Source organism: Pan troglodytes, chromosome 16, assembly GCF_028858775.2.
Source record: "Pan troglodytes isolate AG18354 chromosome 16, NHGRI_mPanTro3-v2.0_pri, whole genome shotgun sequence".
NCBI lineage: Eukaryota > Metazoa > Chordata > Mammalia > Primates > Hominidae > Pan > Pan troglodytes.
This window is the reverse complement of record NC_072414.2, coordinates 37,466,239-37,488,479: the sequence shown is the minus strand read 5'-3', so window position 1 is coordinate 37,488,479 and position 22,241 is coordinate 37,466,239. Positions and strand designations below refer to the sequence as shown.

General features: G+C 39.1%; 1 protein-coding gene and 1 non-coding gene across 4 annotated transcripts in view; both read left to right on the top strand.

Moving 5' to 3' along the window:
• The window catches only part of SLC30A4 (solute carrier family 30 member 4), a 43,025-nt gene that overhangs the window by 14,775 nt on the left and 6,009 nt on the right, over positions 1–22,241 (top strand). For 2 of the 3 annotated variants that reach the window (XM_016928153.4, XM_016928154.4), the window contains 4 exons: positions 17,173–17,326; positions 19,013–19,214; positions 20,360–20,465; positions 21,247–21,381. In XM_016928153.4, the coding sequence (XP_016783642.2) occupies positions 17,173–17,326; positions 19,013–19,214; positions 20,360–20,465; positions 21,247–21,381 (597 nt within the window). Of the gene's footprint in view, positions 1–17,172; positions 17,327–19,012; positions 19,215–20,359; positions 20,466–21,246; positions 21,382–22,241 lie in introns of those variants that run through there. The other variant, XM_016928155.4, reaches the window with a different exon arrangement.
• On the top strand, positions 16,368–16,471 carry LOC112205780 (small nucleolar RNA U13). Its single transcript, XR_002939865.1, has one exon. It is a non-coding gene; the product is annotated as a small nucleolar RNA U13 (small nucleolar RNA).

Sequence of the window (22,241 nt, the reverse complement as noted above, 5' to 3'; positions counted from 1 at the left end):
GATCCCTTGAACCCAGAAGTTCGAGACCAGCCTGGGCAACATAGGAAGACCCTGTCTCTACCAAAAAATATTATTTCAATTCATTTCTGGCTTATCCTTCCAGCATTTCCTTTTTACAAAGGATAGTTTCCCTATCCTTCTGCCCTAAGTATGAATAGACAACCAAGAATCTTCCAGCATGTGGGAAAAACCAGCAGAATGAATTAAAATGACCAAAACTAAACTAACAGAAAAATTAACCCTAAAGGAAAGAGAAGTAACTTAAAGAACCAGGAGAAGCTGGGCATGGTGGCTCATGCCTGTAATCCTATCACTTTGGGAGGCCAAGGTGGGCGGATCACTTGAAGCCAGGACTTTGAGACCAGCCTAGCCAACATGGTGAAACCCTGTTTCTACTAAAAATACAAAACCTAGCTGGGCATGGTGGTGCCCACCTGTAATACCAGCTGCATGGGAGGCTGAGACATGAGAATCACTTGAACTTGGGAGGTGGAGGTTGCAGTGAGCCAAGATCAAGCCACTGCACTCCAGCCTGGGCAACAGAGTGAGACAAAAAAAAAAAAAAAAGGAAAAAGAAAAGAACAGAACCAGGAGAAAAGTTTTTAAATTATCTTATTAATATGCTCAGAATAATAAAACAGTAAACTGTTTTGGAAAAATAAATACAAGAAATAGCTCTTTGAAATTAAAATTATTCCTGAAATTTATTATTTATTTATTTATTTATTTATTTATTTTTGAGACAGAGTCTCACTGTGTCACCCAGGCTGGAGTGCAATGGCGCGGTCTCGGCTCACTGCAACCTCCACTTCCCGGGTTCAAGTGATTCTCCTGCCTCAGCCTCCAGAGTAGCTGGGATTACAGGGGCCCGCCGCCACTCATGGCTAATTTTTGTATTTTTAGTAGAGACGGGATTTCACCATGTTGGCCAGCATGATCTGGATCTCCCGTCCTCGTGATCCACCCGCCTCAGCCTCCCAAAGTGCTGGGATTATAGGCATGAGCCGCCGCCCCCAGCCAAGCCTTACTATTAAGAACCTCAGAAAAATAGAACTTAAAAAATAAAAAGAAGTAACCACTTAATGCATATGGTATTTCTTTTTGAGGTGTTGAACATGTTCTGGAATTAGTAGTGATGATGGCTGCACAACCTTGTACATGTACTGAAAACCACTGAATTGTACACTTTAAAATGGTGAATTTTGTTACATGAATTTTATGTCAATTTTTAAAAGTCATCTAAAAAAATGAAAGGGAGGGAATTGTTAAAGATATAGATAGATAGGTATTTCCAGAGCTAAGAAGGTACTCAAGCTTCACACTGAAACTTTTGGGATCTTCTTTTTTTTGTTGTTTTGTATTCTGAAATATTATGAGGGGATATCTAGATATAGACCTTATTTCACTTATTCTGCTCTATGAAATAATGGTGGAAATTTGGAAGAAAAAACTTAGTTTGCTTGAGGAAGATTCAAAGATACATAGAATTTGATGAATAAAGCTGTAAACCAAAGCAGTTGGTGTCCCTGAGTTCCACAGTACCATTGCTTCAGAGTAATCTCTTGAAGTTCTATGGGGAGAGATATATTTACATTTGGACACACTTAAGTAGGGTAGCTCTTGTGATCTCTAATTCCAGACTTGGAGATTCAGGTCCTGAAAACTTCACAGAGGGAATCCCCACAAGAAGCTTGGTTTGTTACCATTCTTGTTGAATTTTGTTTTGTTTTGATGACATGGTGGGGTGGGACAGGGATGGGTTTTTTCTCTGTTGATTTATTTTGTAAATATGCAAAACATGTTGCAAAAGTCAAATTTTATTTTATTATTTTATTTATTTGAGAGTGGGTCTCACTCCGTTGTCCAGGCTGGAGTGCAGTGGCGTGATCTCAGCCCCCTGCATCCTTGACCTCCTAGGCTCAAGCAATCCTCCCACCTCAGCCTCTCGAGTAGCTGGGACTGGGACTGGGACCACAGGCATGCACCACCATGCCTGGCTAACTTTTGTATTTTTTGTAGAGACGAGGCTTTGTTTCCCAGGCTGGTTGCAAACTCTGCAGCCTGTTTCCCAGGCTGGTTTTGAACTCCTGAGATCAAGTGATCCACCCGCCTCGGCCTCCCAAAGTGCTGGGATTACAGAGATAAGCCATCATGCCTGGCCAAAAATTATTTTTTAAAAGAAAACACAGAGAAGTCTTGCTTTCATTCCCCTCCACTCCATCTCCCCATACCATTCCATAAGAGTAGACCCTTTTAATTGGTTTCTAGCCTATCCTTCCAGCACTTCCTTTTGAAAACATAAGCAAATACATATATATGTTCATATCCTGCTTCTCACCACCCTTTTTTATGCAATAGGCGGTATACTGTATACTCAACTCTAGACCTGGAGGCAGTGATTCTATATAGAGTTCCACCTCCAGATCACTTTATAACAGTACATAGAAGCTTCTGGTTTGAAAATGTCAGAGCTTAAAGGAGGAGAACAACCACTTAACTATTCAGATAGAAGTAATATTCCCTTGCTCCTTTTGAATAAAAATTGAAAACAGGATATTGTCTTGGGATTCTGCATGAGGAAGCAGAAAATTAGATTTCCTGGGAATTTCTTCTACACTGAAGAATGAAATTTTACACTCTATCTGACAATAGTAAATATCAAACCATAGCTTAGCTGTAATTGCCATTTTAGTTGTTATATGGATGTGTTTCTGCTTTAAAAGATCACATTCTCTGTAGGCTTTAGATTGGTTTATATTTATTTATGGACTATTGATTGTAGACTTTTTTTTTTTCTTCTCTTTCTTTTTTTTTTTTTTTAATTTTTGAGATGGAGTTTTGCTCTTGTTGCCCAGGCTGGAGTGCAATGGCGCAATCTTGGCTCATTGCAACCTCCACCTCCCGGATTCAAGCGATTCTTCTGCCTTAGCTTCCCAAGTAGCTGGGATTATAGACGTGTGCCACCATTCCCAGCTGATTTTTGTATTTTTAGTAGAGATGGGGTTTCATCACGTTGGCCAGGCTAGTCTCGAACTCCCGACCTCATGTGATCCGCCCGCCGCAGCCTCCCAAAGTGCTGGGATTACAGGCGTGAGCCACCATACCCGGTTGATTGTAGACTTTTGATTGGTATTTACAAGGACCCATGAGAGGCAACAAAGAGAAGTCGTCAAGAGAACAGACCCTGAGACCAATAGTTTGGCTCAAGTTCTGGCTCCCTAACTTCCTACCAGTTTGACCTTGGGCAAGTTACCTAACATCTTTGTGCCTCCATTTTCTATTTGTAAAAGGAAACTAATAGTAGTGCCTACTTTATAATAGAGTTATTACAAATATTAAATGAGTTAATATTTGTAAAGTAATTAGAAAAATGCCTGGCACTTCAAAAGCAGCCTTCATTTATTCTTTGGAAATAATTTTAAATGAATTCAAAGTTTATATGTAGCTTTTAGGCATATATACATAAATGTCACTGTAAACTGCAGAATATCCGATCTTTAAAATTTTTTGGTTAAATTTTATCATAATATGGTAACAAATCACATTTATTGCTTTTAGGTGTTAGCGATAAAACAGAGTTTGTCGGTTTTAGTCTCTTATGTAACGGAACAGAAATACGATGAGCCCAGTGGGAGAAAGCAGGAGGAGTTCTTGTCCGTCTCTACTTATACTTTTTGTTTTTTTTTAAGTTACTAAATATTTTTGACACTGATTTTTGCTTATGAATAGTTTTGAAGTACCAATGAAAATGGGTTCTCACCCAAGTGAGAATAGTTTTGCTAAAAAGGTAGAAATAAAAGAAATTGAAGGAGCAATTCTACTTGATGGTAAAACAGTGATGTTGTTATATGCTATTCACATTTTAGTTTTCTCCTCTTCCCATTAGTTCTTTCTGTACAGTTTAAACTGAATCTGGAATTTTCTTATAGAGAATTAGCTTTACATGATCAAGTACTGTCTATTTAGTTACTCTGGAGGCTATTACTTCCCCTCTCAATTCCTCCAAATGGTCTGGAGTGAAGAAGGAATCATTTTTGTTTCTTCTGTAACCCAAAGATTAGCTATTTTTTCTTGTTTTTAAATTTTTATTTATTTATTTATTTATTTTTTTTTTTTTTGGAGACTGAGTTCCACTCTTGTTGCCCAGGCTGGAGTGCAATGGCACGATCTCAGCTCACCACAACCTCTGCCTCCTGGGTTCAAGCGATTCTCCTGTCTGAGCCTCCCAAGTAGCTGGGATTACAGGCATGTGCCACCACACCCGGTTAATTTTGTCTTTTTAGTTGAGATGGGATTTCTCCATGTTGGTCGGGCTGGTCTTGAACTCCCGACCTCAGGTGATCTGCCCACCTCGGCCTCCCACCTCCCAAAGTGTTGAGATTACAGGCGCGAGCCACCATGCACAGCCTGTTTGTTTTTTTTTTTGTTTTGAGTTCATGACCTTTTTTTTTTTTGAAATGGAGTCTCCCTCTGTCACCCAGGCTGGAGTGCAGTGGCTCGATCTTGGCTCACTGCAACCTGCCCCTCCCAGATTGAAGCGATTCTCCTGCCTCAGCCTCTCGAGTAGCTGGGACTACAGGCGCCCACCACCATGCCCAGCTAATTTTTGTATTTTGGTAGAGACGGGGTTTCACCATATTGGCCATGCTGGTCTCGAACTCCTGACCTTGTGATCCGCCCGCCTCAGCCTCCCAAAGTGCTGGGATTATAGGTGTGAGCCACAATGCCCAGTGAGTCCATGACCTTCTAAAAGGATTAGCTTTTATTGAATAAAATATTAAATGAGGAAATGAAAATTAATTTCAGATCTTCTTTTGTCCTGTTGATCTAGGGTAAATAGTTTTACTGTGCCTTTGCTTCTCCTTCTGTAATAAAGAGTTTTTAATATTTACTTATATTGTGGTTAATGTCAAATTACAGCTGATACATGTATCTAATTTGGATTATCTAGTATTCAATAAAAGTATATTACACATGTGAAGGTATATAGAAACTGATAATAGACAAACAGGCAGATGTATTTCTGAAATTCGTGTGTAAATTATCTTTAGATGAATGGAGTCTTTTTTTTTTTTCGAGACACGGTCTTTTTCTGTTTTCCAGGCTGGAATACAATGACACCATCATAGCTCACTGCACCGTCGAACTCCTGAGCTCTAGAAATGTTACCCTCGCAGCCTCCAGAGTAGCTAGGACTGCATGCATATACCACCATACCCAGCTAATTTTTTAATTTTTTGTACAGACATGGTCTTGCTTTGTTGCCAGGCTGGTCCTGAACTCCTAGCTTCAAGCTATCCTTCCACCTCAGTCTCCCAAAGTGCTGGGATTACAACCATAAGCCACTGCACCAGGCCTGATGAATGGAACCTTTTAAAGTCACTAATAGTCCAGGCACTGTGGCTCATACCTCTAATTGCAGCACTTTGGGAGGCCAAGACAGGAGGATCACTTGAGCCCAGGAGTTGGAGACCAGCCTGGGCAACACAGGGAGATCCCGTCTCTATAAAAAGAAAAATTAGCAGATGTGGTGGCACACACCTGTGGTCCCAGCTACTTGGGAGGCTAAGATAGGAAGATTGCTTGGGTCCAGGAGGTTGAGGCTGCAGTGAGCCATGTTCAGGCCACTGCACTCTAGCCTGGGTGATGGAGCAAGACTCTGTCTCAAAAAAATAAAAAAATATAGGCTGGGTGCAGTGGCTCATGCCTGTAATCCCAGCACTTTGGGAGACCAAGGCTAGTGGATCACCTGAGGTTGGATTTTGAGACCAGCCTGACCAACATGGAGAAACCCCATCTCAACTAAAAATACATGTGGCACATGCTTATAATCCCAGCTACTCAGGAGGCTGAGGCAGGAGAATCACTTGAACCCGGGAGGTGGAGGTTGCGGTGAGCTGAGATCGTGCCATTGCACTCCAGCCTGGGCAACAAGAGCGAGACTCTGTCTCAAAACAAACAAAAAAAAAAGTAAAAAGTCACTAATATATAATATGTAATAAACAATTGTTTTTACAATGAAATCACCCGTGTTTGATTTATTTATGAGTTTGGATTTTTTAAAAAAAGGATTCGTGTCTGTGAATGATAGTTAGATATTAGTAGTATCATCCTCTATTTCATGTTCTCATAATAATTTATATGTGGTTAGCAGCATTTATCACATCTTTTATAGCTATTTTTATGAAACTCTGTCTCCTAGATGATGAGTTAAATAGGGACAGGAACAGGTAATATTAAACTCTCTGTGTCTGGCACTAATTGTTGGATAGGCATGGTGGCTCACTCCTATAATCACAGCATTTTGGGAGGCCATAGTAGGAAGTTTGCTTGAGCCCTTGAGTTTGAGACCAGCCTGGGCAACAAAGCGAGACCCCTATCTTTACAAAAACTTTTTAAAAAATTAGCCAGCCATGGTGGCATGCACCTATAGTCTCAGCTACTCAGGAGGCTGAGGCAGGAGGATCACTTGAGCCCAGGAGGTCAGGGCTGCAGTGAGCTATGTGCACGCCACTGCCCTCCAGCTTAGGGGACAGAGCAAGACTCTGTCTAAAACAAGACAAAAACATAAATTTGCGTATTCAGGCTGAATAAATAAGGGCATGAAAGCTGTGGAACAGACAATTTAGAACAATGCATAATCCTTAAATCATTTGTTTGGGGAGTAAATGAAACCAGTTACCAAACTCAGAGTAGTGGTGTTTTTGTAATTTGGGACTAAATATTTGGAACTTGAAAACATTTTTCCATAATTTTTTTTTTTTTTTTGAGACGGAGTTTCGCTCTGTTGCCCAGGCTGGAGTGCAGTGGCACGATCTTGGCTCCCTACAAGCTCCGCCTCCCAGGTTCACGCCATTCTCCTGCCTCAGCCTCCTGAGTAGCTGGGACTACAGGCGCCTGCCACCACGCCCAGCTAATTTTTTTGTATTTTTAGTAGAGATGGGGTTTCACCATGTTAGCCAGGATGGTCTCGATCTCCGGACCTCGTGATCCGCCCGCCTCGGCCTCCCAAAGTGCTGGGATTACAGGCGTGAGCCACCGCACCTGGCCACATTTTTCTATAATTCTAAAACTGTGGTCATGTTCACAGAATAGACTATAAAAATACTCACGCCTGTAATCCCAGCACTTTGGGAGGCCGAGGAGGGTGGATCACCTGAGGTCGAAAGTTCAAGACTAGCCTGGCCAACATGGTGAAACCCCATCTCTACTAAAAATACAAAACATTACCTGGGCATGTTGGCGGCCGCCTATAATCCCAGCTACTTGGGAGGCTGAGGCAGGAAAATCACTTGAACCTGAGAGGCAGAGGTTGTGGTGAGCCAAGATGGTGCCATTGCATTCCAGCCTGGGCAACAAGAGCGAAACTCCATCTCAAAAAAAATAAAAAAATAAAAATAAAACAAAAACATATAGATAGATAGATAGATAGATAGATAGATAGATAGATAGATAGACAGATCCTTAACATAGCTGGATAGTACTGTTGTACTGGTTGTACACCTGACTTAAAGGTCCATTTTGGGCATAGAAAGAAATTTGTCAGAAGGGAATTTTTTCTTCCTTATCTCAGTGAGGGGCTGATCCTATTTGTTTGCTTTAGTTCTTACCACTTAGAACTTCGTGGCTAAATCATCTTTTGTTCAAATCTGAGATCCATCTATATGACCTTTTGGAGAGTAAGTTACTCTCTTGAACTAGAAGTTTCTTCTTCTGTAAACTAGGAATAATATTTGTATTGCAGAATTGTGAAAAGTAAATAATGTGGTAAGGAAAATAAAGTACCTAACATGGTTCTGGCATAGAGTAAATTCCCAATAAAAGTTAGTTTCAGCCTTCTGTTTTTCCTTCCCTCTTCTACCTGCCTGTATATCATCTTACCCAGATTTTTCATATCTCTCAAGATGCTCCATGCTCCAAAATGGCCTACCGTTCTTCTCCCCCAGTCAGAATTCTTAGCTAAATTGTAGGAAAAAAGATGATTCACTCTGATGATTAAATAACAGTTTTTCAAGACATGCTCTTTAAACTCATAAGTCTTTGGTAATTTATTTGCAATGTAACAGTTCATTTTAGCAAAAATCAGTCAAGGTGAAAGAAGGGTAGTCTTAGATTTGTGGGATACAGTGGCTATTCCAGGAGTCAGTTCTGTTCTGTTGCTACTTTTCCTTCATGTGAGACCATAGATTGTATAAAATCATTCAGGTTTTTATTTTTCATCTGTTTTCTTTCATTATTGTTTTATAATGAACTACAGTCAGCTTTTTGTAGGAAGATGGAGAGCAGGGTAGGGGCCATATGCGGGTTATTTTTAAATGCCTGGATTTATTTGATTGTGGGCATGCTATCTTATTCTGGAAGGTAATACAATTTTGAATGTAATGAAACCACACTGTAGGAGAAATCCCACAAGTTCTCAGGAGGAATAGCATTCTCTTCCAGACAAAGAGGAAATGCCATTCTAAAGAGAACAGGCTCCACCCGCTTGCTTGCTTTCTGCCTCTATCCTTCTATCCTTCTGTCCTTCTGGTGAAAGTAATTGACTATATTTATATGGTTTTTCTTCCAGACGGTGGGCTGAAGAGGTTGTGCGAATTAGATAAAGATAATGCTCATGTGAAAGGACTGTAGTAAGCAGAGTTGTTTGTATTTGAAGTAAAAAGCAAGATTTGCACTATGGTAATAAAAATCATCAGCCTGGGCCGGACACAGTGGTTCACTCCTGTAATCCCAGCACTCTGAGAGGCCAAGGCGGGCAGATCACGAGGTCAGGAGATTGAGACCATCCTGGCTAACATGGTGAAACCCCGTCTCTACTAAAAATACAAAAAAATTAGCCAAGCATGGTGGCGGGTACCTGTAGTCCCAGCTACTCGGGAGGCTGAGGCAGGAGAATCGCTTGAACTCAGGAAGCAGAGCTGAGATGGTGCCACTGCACTACAGCCTGAGTGACAGAGTGAGACTCCATCTCAAAAAAAATAATAATAATAAAATAAAAATCAGCCTAGGCTCATGGCTAAGTGACAGTATAGGATAGATGTCTTTCCTAATGATACATAGTTTTACTGAGCAGAAACCCTGGCAGAGCTGGCTAGATGATGGATTGTCCTGGGTTAGGTACCTGGTTACAATGCTAATTCCATGTAGTTGGGATTTTTTTATCCCCTCTTGCTCTATGGATAGAAAACTATTTAGCTAGGAAGTCTTCCCGCAAACACACAGCCAAAAATAACCTATAATCTCCTAGTTAGTGATTCATTTTGACAACTTCCTCCCACCACTGACAAAAGTTATGCCTATTAATTATTCACATCTTAGAATTTAATCACATCAAATAAACATCTATAGGAAAAGAATAAATTCCTAGAACTTCCTAGGGATGGGAGTTTTTATTGAGGCCGAAAGAAGACATGAGTGAGGTAGTCCACGCTGGATAGCTAGACGTCAGCTTGAGAGTAGTAGGCATCTTGGGTGTGTTGTAGGGGGAGCAATAAGCAGAAGTAGGAGATTATTTATAATGGAAGGGGAGATCGAAAGACAAACTTTGGAGTTTAGCTTGCCATTCTGGTGGTGACAGTGGGCCACTGAAAATCCTCTATGATGTCTTTAGCCTGAGTTGAAATACAAATACAGGTTGAGCATCCTTAATCCAAAATCTGAAATGCCCCTTTGAGCATCATATTGGTGCTCAAAAAGTTTCAAATTTTGGAGCATTTCGAATTTTGAATTTTCTCATTAGGGGTGTTCAACGTGTACTAGTTTAGAAGTCCTAGGCAAATCCAATATAGCCCACTCTTTTTCCTTCTGTTTCCTTCCTATCCTCTATTGGAAGAAGGTAGAAAAGAAAAATAGCACAAAAGGAATTAGAAGAGAGGATATAGCTCCACTCTCCTTCCCTATTCATTTTTATAGACCTCTGAAACCTGTCTTCAGATATTTGCTATATATAGTTTTTTTAAGCAATGGAAAGACAAGTGTTACATAGTTTAAGTGAAACTGTAACTGAGTTTTGTTAAGTGAACAATACTCATTATTGGCATCATAGCATTAGCAAAGTTAACAGTTATGGTAGGCCAGTACATTTATACGACACCCATGAAAATAAATATGCTTGGGTTGTGGGTGGTTTACATAGTTGAAGCAAATATTGTTATAGTGCCTCATAGTTACTTGTTGAATGAATGAATAATAGTATAGGTGGGGAAATAGGTAGTACATATGTATACAAACATAAAAATAATAATAAATTGTAATAAATCCTAGGAAGAGAAAGAATAAGGTACTTGATGGAAAATAACAGAGGATGACAGAGAAGGAATCCAGTGTTTTTCATGTGAACCTTGAAAACTCCTAGTTTTGGCAATTTATTGATGTTTTAAAATATGCAGTAAACAATTTTCATATAGTACTATTAAAACTTGATAATCATCTATGTTTTCTCCTATTTATTTTTTTCTTTTAGCATTTATTAGCCATTCAAACTGTTTATTCTCTATATATGAAATTCAGGGCGTATTTTAGTTTTTATTAGATCATTGACTATAAACATTTGTTTGTATTTCAGCTGAATGAAAAGACCTGTGATCTTGTAGCAAATACACATATTAACTCATCTTACTCCCTCCTCTCATGCTCCAGTTCAGCCAAGTGGAGTGATTTAATTATGTATGTGTAGACTTAGCTGGCAAAATATGTTTTAAAAACTATATTAGGCCGGGTGCGGTGGCTCATGCCTGTAATCCCAGCAGTTTGGGAGGCTGATACTGGCATATCACCTGAGGTCAGGAATTTGAAACTACCCTGGCCAACATGGTGAAACCCCGTCTCTACTAAAAATACCAGAAAGTTAGCCGAGCATGGTGACATGTGCCTGTAATTCCAGCTACTCGGGAGGCTGAGGCAGGAGAATTGCTTGAACCTGGGAGGTGGAGGTTGCAGTGAGCCGAGATTGCACCACTGCACTTCAGCCTGGGTGACAGAGAGAAACAAAACAAAATAAAACAAAACTATATTAATGGTTTTGTAGTATTTTCATAAAAATCTTTTTTTTTTCTGAGACAGGGACTTGCTCTGTTGCCCAGGCTGAAGTGCAGTGGCATGATCAAGGCTCACTACAGTCTTGACCTCCTGTGCTCAAGCTATCCTTCCACCTCAGCCTCCCGAGTAGCTAGAACTGTAGGCATGTGCTACCACACCTATTTATTTATTTATTTATTTATTTATTTATATTTTCAGAGATGGGATTTCACCATGTTTCCCAGGCTGGTCTCAAACTCCTGAGCTCAAGCAATCTGTCCTCCTCAGCTTCCCAAAGTGCAGGGATTGTAGGCATGAGCTACCATATCCGGCCATTTTTCAAGACTTTTAAATGCTAAATTTCTATTTTGATTGAAAGATGACCATTCAAGTTCACTTAAAGTGGCTGAGGTGAGAGGACTGCTTGAGGCAAGGAGTTTAAGACCAACCTGGCCAACATAGTGATACCCTGTCTCTATTTAAAAAAACGAATTTACCTAAAGCTAATGGGGTGGTAGCTTTCACAGAAATCCAGAATTTTAATTGTGAAAGTTCCTGAGTCTCTTTTAAGAAAATGAAATAGTAATCCAAAATTTACTCCTTTTGTCTTGGAAAACTTTATTGTAAGTTATGTGACCGAAGACCAACCCAGAACAAGAATGAGAAAATTGGAGCAGGTCATAATTTGGTTGTTGATTGAAAGCTTCCCTCTCTCTTAAATGGGGGAGTGGGAGGGGGAATCTTGCCTGTTTTTATCTGCATTCCATCATGTTAAGAATATTATGAAGGAAAAATTTTTAAACCCTAAGTTAGTCCTATTTATGGTATTTCACCAAAGCTTAATGTATTCAAATGAAAGAGCTTTTTGTTTCATCAGAATAAATGATTATATTTCTGCTCTTAGAATTTTTAGTTAGATAGTATTGTCTTTGCTTTATACTTCCAATTATAAATCTTAGCCCTAACAATCTACTTAAAAGTTTACTTTTTTTCCCTTTTGCATTTATTACTACTCTATCCCAGAAGACATTTTGGGATATATGTCTATATCCCAGAAGACATATAACTGTTATAAAAGATAACAGACTAGTGTCTTTGCTTTTCACCAAGGGAACAACATTCCTTATTAATGAGGCACATTCCTTATTAATGACTAGAAAAGGGATATCATTGATAGCAGTATCTTAATATGCCATTTTGGGAGTTTCTAGAAATCAGCTGAATTCCATTACTGTTAACTGTAGGCAGGTATTAGAATCTCTTATCCTTCTCATGTGAGTGAAAACTGTGGCATAGAGAACTGACTTTTCAGCTGCAGGCTGCCAGAATATAGTGGGCCTTGTAAGGGTGGGAGTCCTTCTGCCAAGGAGCTCTGTTCATGCGCTGTGTTTGACTTTCATTTCACTTTATCTTGAATGTAGGTTTGCCTTATCTGAGAATTCACAAAAAGGCGATTTTTAAGTGGTTTAGTAAAATCACTGGAGTGTGGGATTTGCCGGATTTCGCATACTCATAGGATGCCTAATATATCTGAAATACTGCGTAGGACATACTTACACTAAAAAATTATTTGTTGTCTGAAATACAAATTTAACTGGGCATCCAATATTATATCTGACAGACCTACTAGGGTAACTATAATTTATCATCCAAACCAGAACAGTTTTGAGAGTGAAACGGGGCGCTATTCATAATTATGCCAGAACAGCAAACATAAACTAGGACTATCCCAGAAAAATTGGAAAGTATAGACAACCTAATTATATAAGGGGTTTTGAAGTAATTTTTAATTATGAATTTTAAATTTTCATAACCAAGCATATCTCTATGTCATTAACTTATGTGGCTGTGAATCTTTATAAGTGTAAAGTGTATTGCTTTGTAATTTTTTTTTTTTTGAGAGACAGGGGTCTCACTCTCACCCTGGCTGGAGTGTAGTGGCACTGTCGCAGCTCACTGCAGCCTCAAACTCCAAGTGATCCTCCCACCTCAACCTCCCAAGTAGCTGGGACAGCAGGCATACACCCCCACACTTGGCCAATTTTGGGGGGGAGAGACAGGGTCTCACTGTGTTGCTCAGGCTGGTCTTGAACTCTTGACCTCAAGTGATCCTCCCCCCTCAGCTTCCCAAGTAGCAGGGATTACAGGTGTGAGCCACCACATGCTTTATAATTTTTATATTAAAATTTTGATTAGGGCACCTTAAAAACTATGGTGAGCTAACTGCTAGCTTCAGCCTTGGTACTTGGTTAAAGTTCTCCTGGTGGTAGGAGGCTACCACAAGCACATGAGATTCTACAGTTTCAAATTTTTAAAATTATTTCTTCTTTACAGTTTTTGTTTTGTTTTGTTTTGTTTTGAGACAGAGTCTCGCTCTGCCACCCGGGCTGGAGTGGTGCAGTGGTGTGATCTCAGCTCACTGCAACCTCCACCTCCCAGGTTTAAGCAATTCTTGTGCCTTAGCCTCCTGAGTAGCTGGGATTACAGGCAGCTGCCACCATGCCCAGCTAATTTTTGTACTTTTAGTAGAGATGGGGTTTTGCCATGTTGGCCAGGCTGGTCTCGAACTCCTGACCTCAGGTGATCCGCCCACCTGGGCCTCCCAAAGTGCTGGGATTACAGGTATGAGCTACCGCACCCGCCCTCTTTACAGTGTTTTTATATGTGTACTTCACCATCAGCAGTTATAACTTTGACAAGAAATCCCTTGTGTTTTTTTTTATTTGGCTTACACCTTCTCTTTTAACTTATTTACTTTTTGTTTTTTGGGGGATTAAGTAATAACCTATTATTCATATTTAGCTTCATTTTCTTAATTGTATAGCCTTTTATCATCTTCCCTTGCTTAACCCTTGACTAATTTCATTCTAAAAAATCATCCATAAATATTTGAATACCTGCTATCAATGTGAACTACTCTCCTAAGTACTACAGTAAATATGACATGTAATAAGACTTGGACCATATCCTCAAAGAGTGTATAGTCTGTACTTAATATAGAGGTCTCTCCATAGCTTTGTATATTTCATTTGGTCTTTTCTCTTTTTCAGCTTATATCTCTTTTAAAAATATATTAATCTCTTTCAAAGTATGATTATCTGTATGTTAGAAATAGGTGTTCCATGGTTTTTGAATAGAAATGGTATGTTTTTGTTTTATTCTTATATCTGTTCTGTTGATGCATAGGTTTTTATAGGAGTGTTTTTTTTGTTTTTGTTTTTGAGACAGAGTCTCACTCTGTCAGCCAGGCTGGGTTGCAGTGGCATAATCTCAGCTCACTGCAATCTCCACCCTCCCAGGTTCAAGCAATTCTCCTGCCTCAGCCTCCTGAGTAGCTGGGGCTACAGGGGCCCGCCACCACGCCCAGCTAATTTTTGTACTTTTAGTAGAGATAGTGTTTCACCATATTGGCCAGGCTGGTCTCGAACTCCTGACCTTGTGATCCACCCACCTCAGCCTCCCAAAGTGCTGGGACTACAGGCGTGAGCCACCATGCCCAGCGGTTTTTATAGGAGTTTTAACTACATTAGGTGTCTTCAGGAAATAGCCTATAATTGCTAGATAATTTTTTTGTGTTATAATTTGAAATGAAAATGTGTCAGAGTCCAATATACTTAACCAACTTTTGAGCAATGAGTTGTTCCACGTAACAGTTTTCCAGATTATTTTACCTATTAACACTTACAGGATTAGTGTCAGGTTTCTCTAAAGGAAAAATATTCCTTAAATTATTTTCTTCCTTTTATTGTTTGAGGGTTAACGCTTGTTTCATATAATAATGTTAATTTTCACCCAGGCTGAAGTGCAGTGGTGTGATCTTGGCTCACTGCAACCTCCTCCTCCTGAGTTCAAGCGATTCTTCTGCCTCAGCCTCCCAAGGAGTTGGGATTACAGGCACCCACCACCATGCCCAGCTAATTTTTGTATTTTTAGTAGAGACGGGCTTTTGCCATGTTGGTCAGGCTGGTCTTGAAATCCTGACCTCAGGTGATCCGCCCGCCTTGGTCTCCCAAAGTGCTGGGATTACAGGCATAAGCCACCGCGTCTGGCCTTACTGTTTTTAAATGTACTTCACATTGCTCTTTCTGTTATTTTGAAAAGATACAAAATTATTTTGCTTCATATTTACATAGTAGAAAATTCAAATGGTACAAAAGCATATATAGGGCAAGGTCATCCCTGTCTCCCAGCCACCAGTTCTCCTCACCCAAGATAACCAGTTTTTTATGAGTATTTTGTATAATCCTTCTGGAGATTGCATTTACAGGTGATTATTTATATATTCTCTTTTTTCTTTTTTTTATACAAATGGTAATGTATCATACACAGTTGTGTACTTTGCTTTTTTTCACATAACACTATGTTTTGGGCATTATTCCTTACCAGAATAAGCTCTTTTCTTCTTTATACATGCATAGTATTCCACCTTACAAGGTCCCTACTAATCACTTTTTTGGTTGTTTCCAATAATTTGCTATTATATACAACGTTTAACTAATAGCCTTCATGAAGGCATGAATATTTGCATGCCTTAAGAAAATTTTTTTAGTCTAAAGGTAATATGCATTTATGGTAAAAACTTAAAACACTTTAAATATTACCAAAAATAATGCGGTGAAAAATAAATCCCCTAAACTTCTAGTACCACTTCCCAAATGTAATACTTTCTTGTGATTATCAATTTGTTTGATTTTTTTTCTTCTTTTCCTTTTTTAAAAAATAAATGGTTGTGTGGTATCCCCACTATATATGTATAAATCATAACTTATGAAGTTCCTCTTTGGTGGACATTTAGGATGTCTCCAGAGTTTTTTTTTTTTTTTTTTTGGATGCTACAGACAATGCTACAGTGAAAGCCTTGTAGATATCTTTGCACACATGCAGGTGTTTCTATCAAGTGGAGTCCTAAAAGTACAATTGTTAGATCAAGTAATGTACACATTTTAAGTTTTGATTAGTTTTACCAATTGGCTCTCTAAAAAGGTAATACTATTTGATACTTCCACCGGTAGATCCTTGCTAAGTCTGGCTATTATCAAACTTTTGATTTTTAAAAAAAGTTTGCCAATTTAATAGGAGGAAATAAATCTTATTCCTATTTGAATTTCATTTATTATGACTGATTTTGAGAATTTGGCCATTTCTGTTTATTATGAATTTTCTTATTGATTTTTTTTTTTTGAGACAGCTCTGGAGACCAGGCTGGAGTCCAGTAGCATACGGTTCACTGCAGCCTCGACCTCCTGGGTTTAAACAATCCTCCCACCTCAGCCTCCTGAGTAGCTGGGACCATAGGTGCTCACCACCATGTCCAGCTAATTTTTAATGTGTTTTTTAGAGATAGAGTCTTGATCCTCTTGTAGTTCATGAGCTTGATAATTAGGTGTTCACATACATGTGTGAGACGTGCCACCCTGGAACCTTGTTACAACGTTGGCACATTACCCATTTGACATGAAGGGAAGGGAAAAACCAAGAGAGATGGAGTCTCACTATGTTGCCTAGGCTGATCTCAAACTCATGGGCTCAAGTGATCCTTCCGTCTCAGCCTCCCAAAGTGTTGGAGGATTACAGGCATGAGCCACCACACCTTACCTGTTACTGACTTTTGAGTGTACTTTTTTATATCAAAAATTAGTCTGTGATCACATACATGACAAATATTTTTTCTCATTTTGTCATTTTCTACCTTATGCATGGTCTGTAAATATACATAATTTGACCCTGGAGAGAGAGGAGTGGAGGGTAGGGAGAGGTAAGGGTAAATTAGTGGAGGATCCAGATCAGTCAAGCTGCTAACCACTTTTTTTTTCTGTAAGTGCTAAACACATTTTAAATAAGAAAAATGATTAGCCAGGTGTGGTGGCATGTGCCTATAGTACCAGCTACTTGGAGGCTGAGATGGGAGGATCACTTGAGCCTGGGAGATCAAGGCTGCAGTGAACCATGCATGATCAGGCCACTACATTCCAGCCTGGGTGACAGAGTGAGACCCTGTCTCAAAAAAATAAATAAGAAAAATGACGTGACAGAAACAATAGAGGGCTTTTATCTCCTTAGAGGAAAGAATATAAAAAAGACTATGTAATATTTAGTTGGTATGAAGTGTAGTAACCATGCTGAAAATGTATTTGTTATATGTGTTTTTCCCTCTAGAGGTTTTGTCAGCTATGATTAGTGTGCTGTTGGTGTATATACTTATGGGATTCCTCTTATATGAAGCTGTGCAAAGAACTATCCATATGAACTATGAAATAAATGGAGATATAATGCTCATCACCGCAGCTGTTGGAGTTGCAGTTAATGTAATGTAAGCTCTATTTTTTTCACATTAATATTTTCAAGTACTGTGAACTCAGAGACTATTGCATATGCATTCAGTAATATTCAGTGATATTTTGATATTTTAAAAATGATATAACTCATTAACTTTTCTGACAAATGAAACACTATGGACGTTATAAATTCCTCATTAGTTTGCCCAGGTATATTGGAGATTGAGTCAAAATCATGAATTTAAGTAGGACAAAGTTTTTTGTTGTTGTTTAACTTTTAGAATACTTTTGTGTTAACTAGATTTTTTTTCTTAAGCTATCAATTTTTTTCCCTTAAAACTTTTTAGGGAAGAAAGTTTTGAAAGTTTAAGTTAGGCCACATACAGTGGTTCACACCTATAGTCCCAACAATTTGGGAGGCCAAGGTGGGAAGATCACTTGCGCTCTAGAGTTCAAGACAGCCTGGCCAACATAGTGAGACCTCATCTCTTCTAAAAATAAAAATTAGCCAGGCACGGTGGCTCGTGCCTATGGTCCCAGCCACTTGGGAGGCTAAAGTGGGAAGGTCACTTGAGCACAGGCAATCAAGACTGCATTGAGCTATGATTGGGCCACTGCACTCCAGCCTGAGCAACAGAGCAAAACCCTGTCTTAAAAACAAACAAACAAAAAATAATAAAGTTGAAGTTAACAGATTTAATCATTTAGACCAGAGTCAGCAATTTTTTTTCTGTAAAAGGCTAGATAGTAAATATTTTAAGCTTTGAGATCTATATATTCTCTTTCAAAGCTACTCAACACTTGTTATAAAACAAAAGCAGCCACACTTAGCATGTAAACAAATGAACATGGCTGTGTTCCAATAAAACTTTATGTACAAAAAAAAAATCAGTGAGCCAAATATGATCTACCAGCCACAGTTTACCAATCCCTGCCCTAGTGGCTTCTATTTGTACTTAGAATGAAATCAATTTTTTTCTAAATTTTATTATTATTATACTTTAAGTTTTAGGGTACATGTGCACAATGTGCAGGTTTGTTACATATGTATACATGTGCCATGTTGGTGTGCTGTACCCATTAACTCGTCATTTAGCATTAGGTATATCTCCTAATGCTATCCCTCCCCCCTCCCCCCACCCCACAACAGTCCCTGAATGTAATCAAATTTTTACTGCAGCCTTGTTAGTAAGACTCTGTGTACCTCTACAACTCATCTCCTAGCACTTTTGCTCACTTTATTCTGGCCCACAGTGGCTGTCTTTCTTTTTTCAAGTACACAGAGCACATTTTCATGTTAGGGCCTTTGCTCTGCTATTCTTCCGCCTAGAACACTCTTCCACCACTTGCTCTCTGACCTCCTTCAGGTATCTGCTTAGAGAAAATCTGAGAGGCCTTCCCTTACCACTCTGCCCATCATCCTCCATCCCCTTACAATGCTTTATGTTTCTCCAAAGCATTTCACATTGCCTGGCTATACATTATGTATTTATTTGTTGGCTTCTCTGCCTTCTCTACTAGAACATAAGCTCCATGGCGGTAGGGATATGTCTATCTTACCACTGTTTTGACCCAAGTACCTAGAACAGTACTGATAAATAATAGTTGCTCCAAATTTATTAAATAAATGAGTTCCATGTTACCTCATTAGTGTCTGACTAGTGACAAATGTTTTTGTCAATATTGGGAAAAATAATAATGTTTTCTTTTATTTTTAACAGAATGGGGTTTCTGTTGAACCAGTCTGGTCACCGTCACTCCCATTCCCACTCCCTGCCTTCAAATTCCCCTACCAGAGGTTCTGGGTGTGAACGTAACCATGGGCAGGATAGCCTGGCAGTGAGAGCTGCATTTGTACATGCTTTGGGAGATTTGGTACAGAGTGTTGGTGTGCTAATAGCTGCATACATCATACGATTCAAGGTAATATGATTGGTAATTTTTCTATTTTAAAATATACTTAATTTCAACATGAAAACTAAGGCTGATTGTCATATCAGTATACTGGACACCAATGCCAGTTCTATTCATTTTACATTGATGTAAGTTTACTTGACAATCATTATAGTTCTTTTGTTAGCAGTAAACAAAATGATATCACGTCACAGGGTAACTTATCTGTATTTGGCTTTTGTAGTGCCTTCACTGGATAAATCAATTTTCTTATTTATTTATTTATTTATTTATTTTTGAGACAGAGTCTCACTTTCTCGCCCAGGCTGGAGTGCAGTGGCACAATCTTGGCTTACTGCAGCCTCCGCCTCCCAGGCTCAAGTGATTGTCATGCCCTAGCCTCCCAAGTAGCTGGGATTACAGGTACACACCACCATGCCCAGCTAATTTTTGTATTTTTAGTAGAGACAAGGTTTCGCCATGTTGGCCAGGCTGGTCTCGAATTCCTGGCCTCAAGTGATCCACCCACCTCAGCCTCCCATAGTGCTGAGATTACAGGCATGGGCCACCATGATTGCCCAGATAACTCAATTTTAAAACTCGTGATTGAATTACTAGGTAGTAAAATGTGCACTGGACTGAAAATCCAGAGATCTGAGTGGGTTCTAGTCTTGGCTCTGCCATTAATGCTTTGACCTTGAAAGCAAATACCTGAACTCTAAACTTGAGTTCCCTCTTCTTTATTACAAGGGGCTTAAACTAGTGGCTGCTAAAACTTTTTCCAGAGCTGAGTACAGTGGCTGTGCCTATAATCCCAGCTGAGGCTGGAGGATCAGTTGAGCCCAGGAGTTCAAGAGCAACCTGGGCAACACACACACACACACACACACACACACACACTTCTTTCCAGCTCTGATATTCTAGAACATTTAGAGATGGCACAAGGAACAATAGAACAAGTGATTACATTTCTGGAAATAGGTCCCATGAGGCAAGTAACGTAAACTGTCTAGGATAGAGTGAAGATGCTTTTCAATTACAATATCCAAGTTTTAAAGGTATTCTGTAATTCTGCTAAAGAAAATCAAGCAAGAAGGGACATATTCCTTGCTTTGCTTTGCAGTCTGTTTTATATTTGTCTATTTAATCATAAATTTTGATCTATTACCCTTTAGCCAGAATACAAGATTGCTGATCCCATCTGTACATACGTATTTTCATTACTTGTGGCTTTTACAACATTTCGAATCATATGGGATACAGTAGTTATAATACTAGAAGGTAAGATCTCACTATATCCTCAATATGAGTTTATTACTTCCCTAAAGCAGATTGGGAGTCAGGGGACATTCTGAATAGGAATTACATCTTTTGCTTTTTACTAATACCTTTTAGGCTATATAACAGTACCTTACATGTATGTAACATGTAAGAATTAATGAACTCTCCCATCTTTTACCCATTTGACACTTATAATAGCTAAGCAAAGTAGGTAAGGCAGATAATGTGGTAAATTATCCCCATTTACAAATAAGAAAATTGAGGTTCAGAGGGATAACATACTTTGGTTAAGGTCATGTTGCTAATAAACTGTGGCACTAGGACAAAAATGCAATTCTAGATTATGTATTAATTCCTTAATTCCCACTTAACTTGTGACTTTGTTGTATTTACTGCATTCTTCCCTTACTGATATTATGTGTAAGCATGAAAATAAAAGTTCTTAACAATAGGCTTATTATCATTATATGTTCTTTTCTTCTTTTTTCCTTTTTTTTTTTTCTTAGTTTATCTGTTAATGAAGTATTCTGGTTTGATTGGCATTCCTTTTTAGTGAGAATGAATATGTTTTTAAAGTATGTATTACCCTCTTGTATATATCTTACATTTTTAATAAAAATATATGTGTACATGGTTTATCTTGAAGTATTAATATTTTAAAGTATTTGTTTAAAGTGGATTTAGCAAAGCCATTTGTTTTCTTTGATAAATGTCATCGGTAATGTAAAAGTTCCTTTATTTCCAAAATAAATTTTACTTAGAAATTATATATTCCTAATAGGTGTGCCAAGCCATTTGAATGTAGACTATATCAAAGAAGCCTTGATGAAAATAGAAGATGTATATTCAGTCGAAGATTTAAATATCTGGTCTCTCACTTCAGGAAAATCTACTGCCATAGTTCACATACAGCTAAGTATGTTGCTGGTAGTAAATGTGGGCCTGGGGTTGGTGGACTTCTGCCTTTGAAACTAAACATCCCTGCTTATAATTATGTAGGAAGACTTTTCTGCTGAAAAGATTTGTTTTAAGACAAAAGCCTTTGTCTTTAAAAAACAAAGGCTTTTGTTAACAGCCTTAAACAAAAGGCTCTTTAAAGGGTAAGTTGCAGGTCAGTATTGATACCAGAACAATAATTTTCTATCTCTTTGAGATATTACAAACTGATTTTAACCTTCAGATTAAAGGTATTAAGAATATTTCCTGACTGGCATGGTGGCTCGCGCCTGTAATCCTAGCACTTTGGAAGGCTGAGGCGGGTGGATCACCTGAGGTCAGGAGTTTGAGACCAGCCTGGCCAACATGGTGAAACCCCGTCTCTACTAAAAATACAAAAATTAGCTAGGCGTGGTGCATGCCTGTAATCCCAGCTACTTGGGAGGCTGAGGCAGGAGAATTGCCTGAACTCATGAAGCGGAGGTTGCAGTGAGCCGAGATTGCGCCACTGCAGTCCAGTCTGGGTGACAGAGCAAGACTCCATCTCGGAACAAAAAAGAATATTTCCCGGCCTGGCGCGTTGACTCACGCCTGTAATCCCAACACTTTGGGAGGCCAAGGTGGGTGGATCACCTGAGGTCAGGAGTTCAAGAACAGCCTGGCCAACATGATGAAACCCCATCTCTACTAAAAAATACAAAAATTAGCCGGTCGTGGTGACACGTGCCTGTAATCCCAGCTACTCGGGAGGCTGAGGCAGGAGAATTGCTTGCACTCAGGACACAGAGGCTACAGTAAGCCAAGATGGCGCCATTGTACTCCAGCCTGGGCAACAAGAGC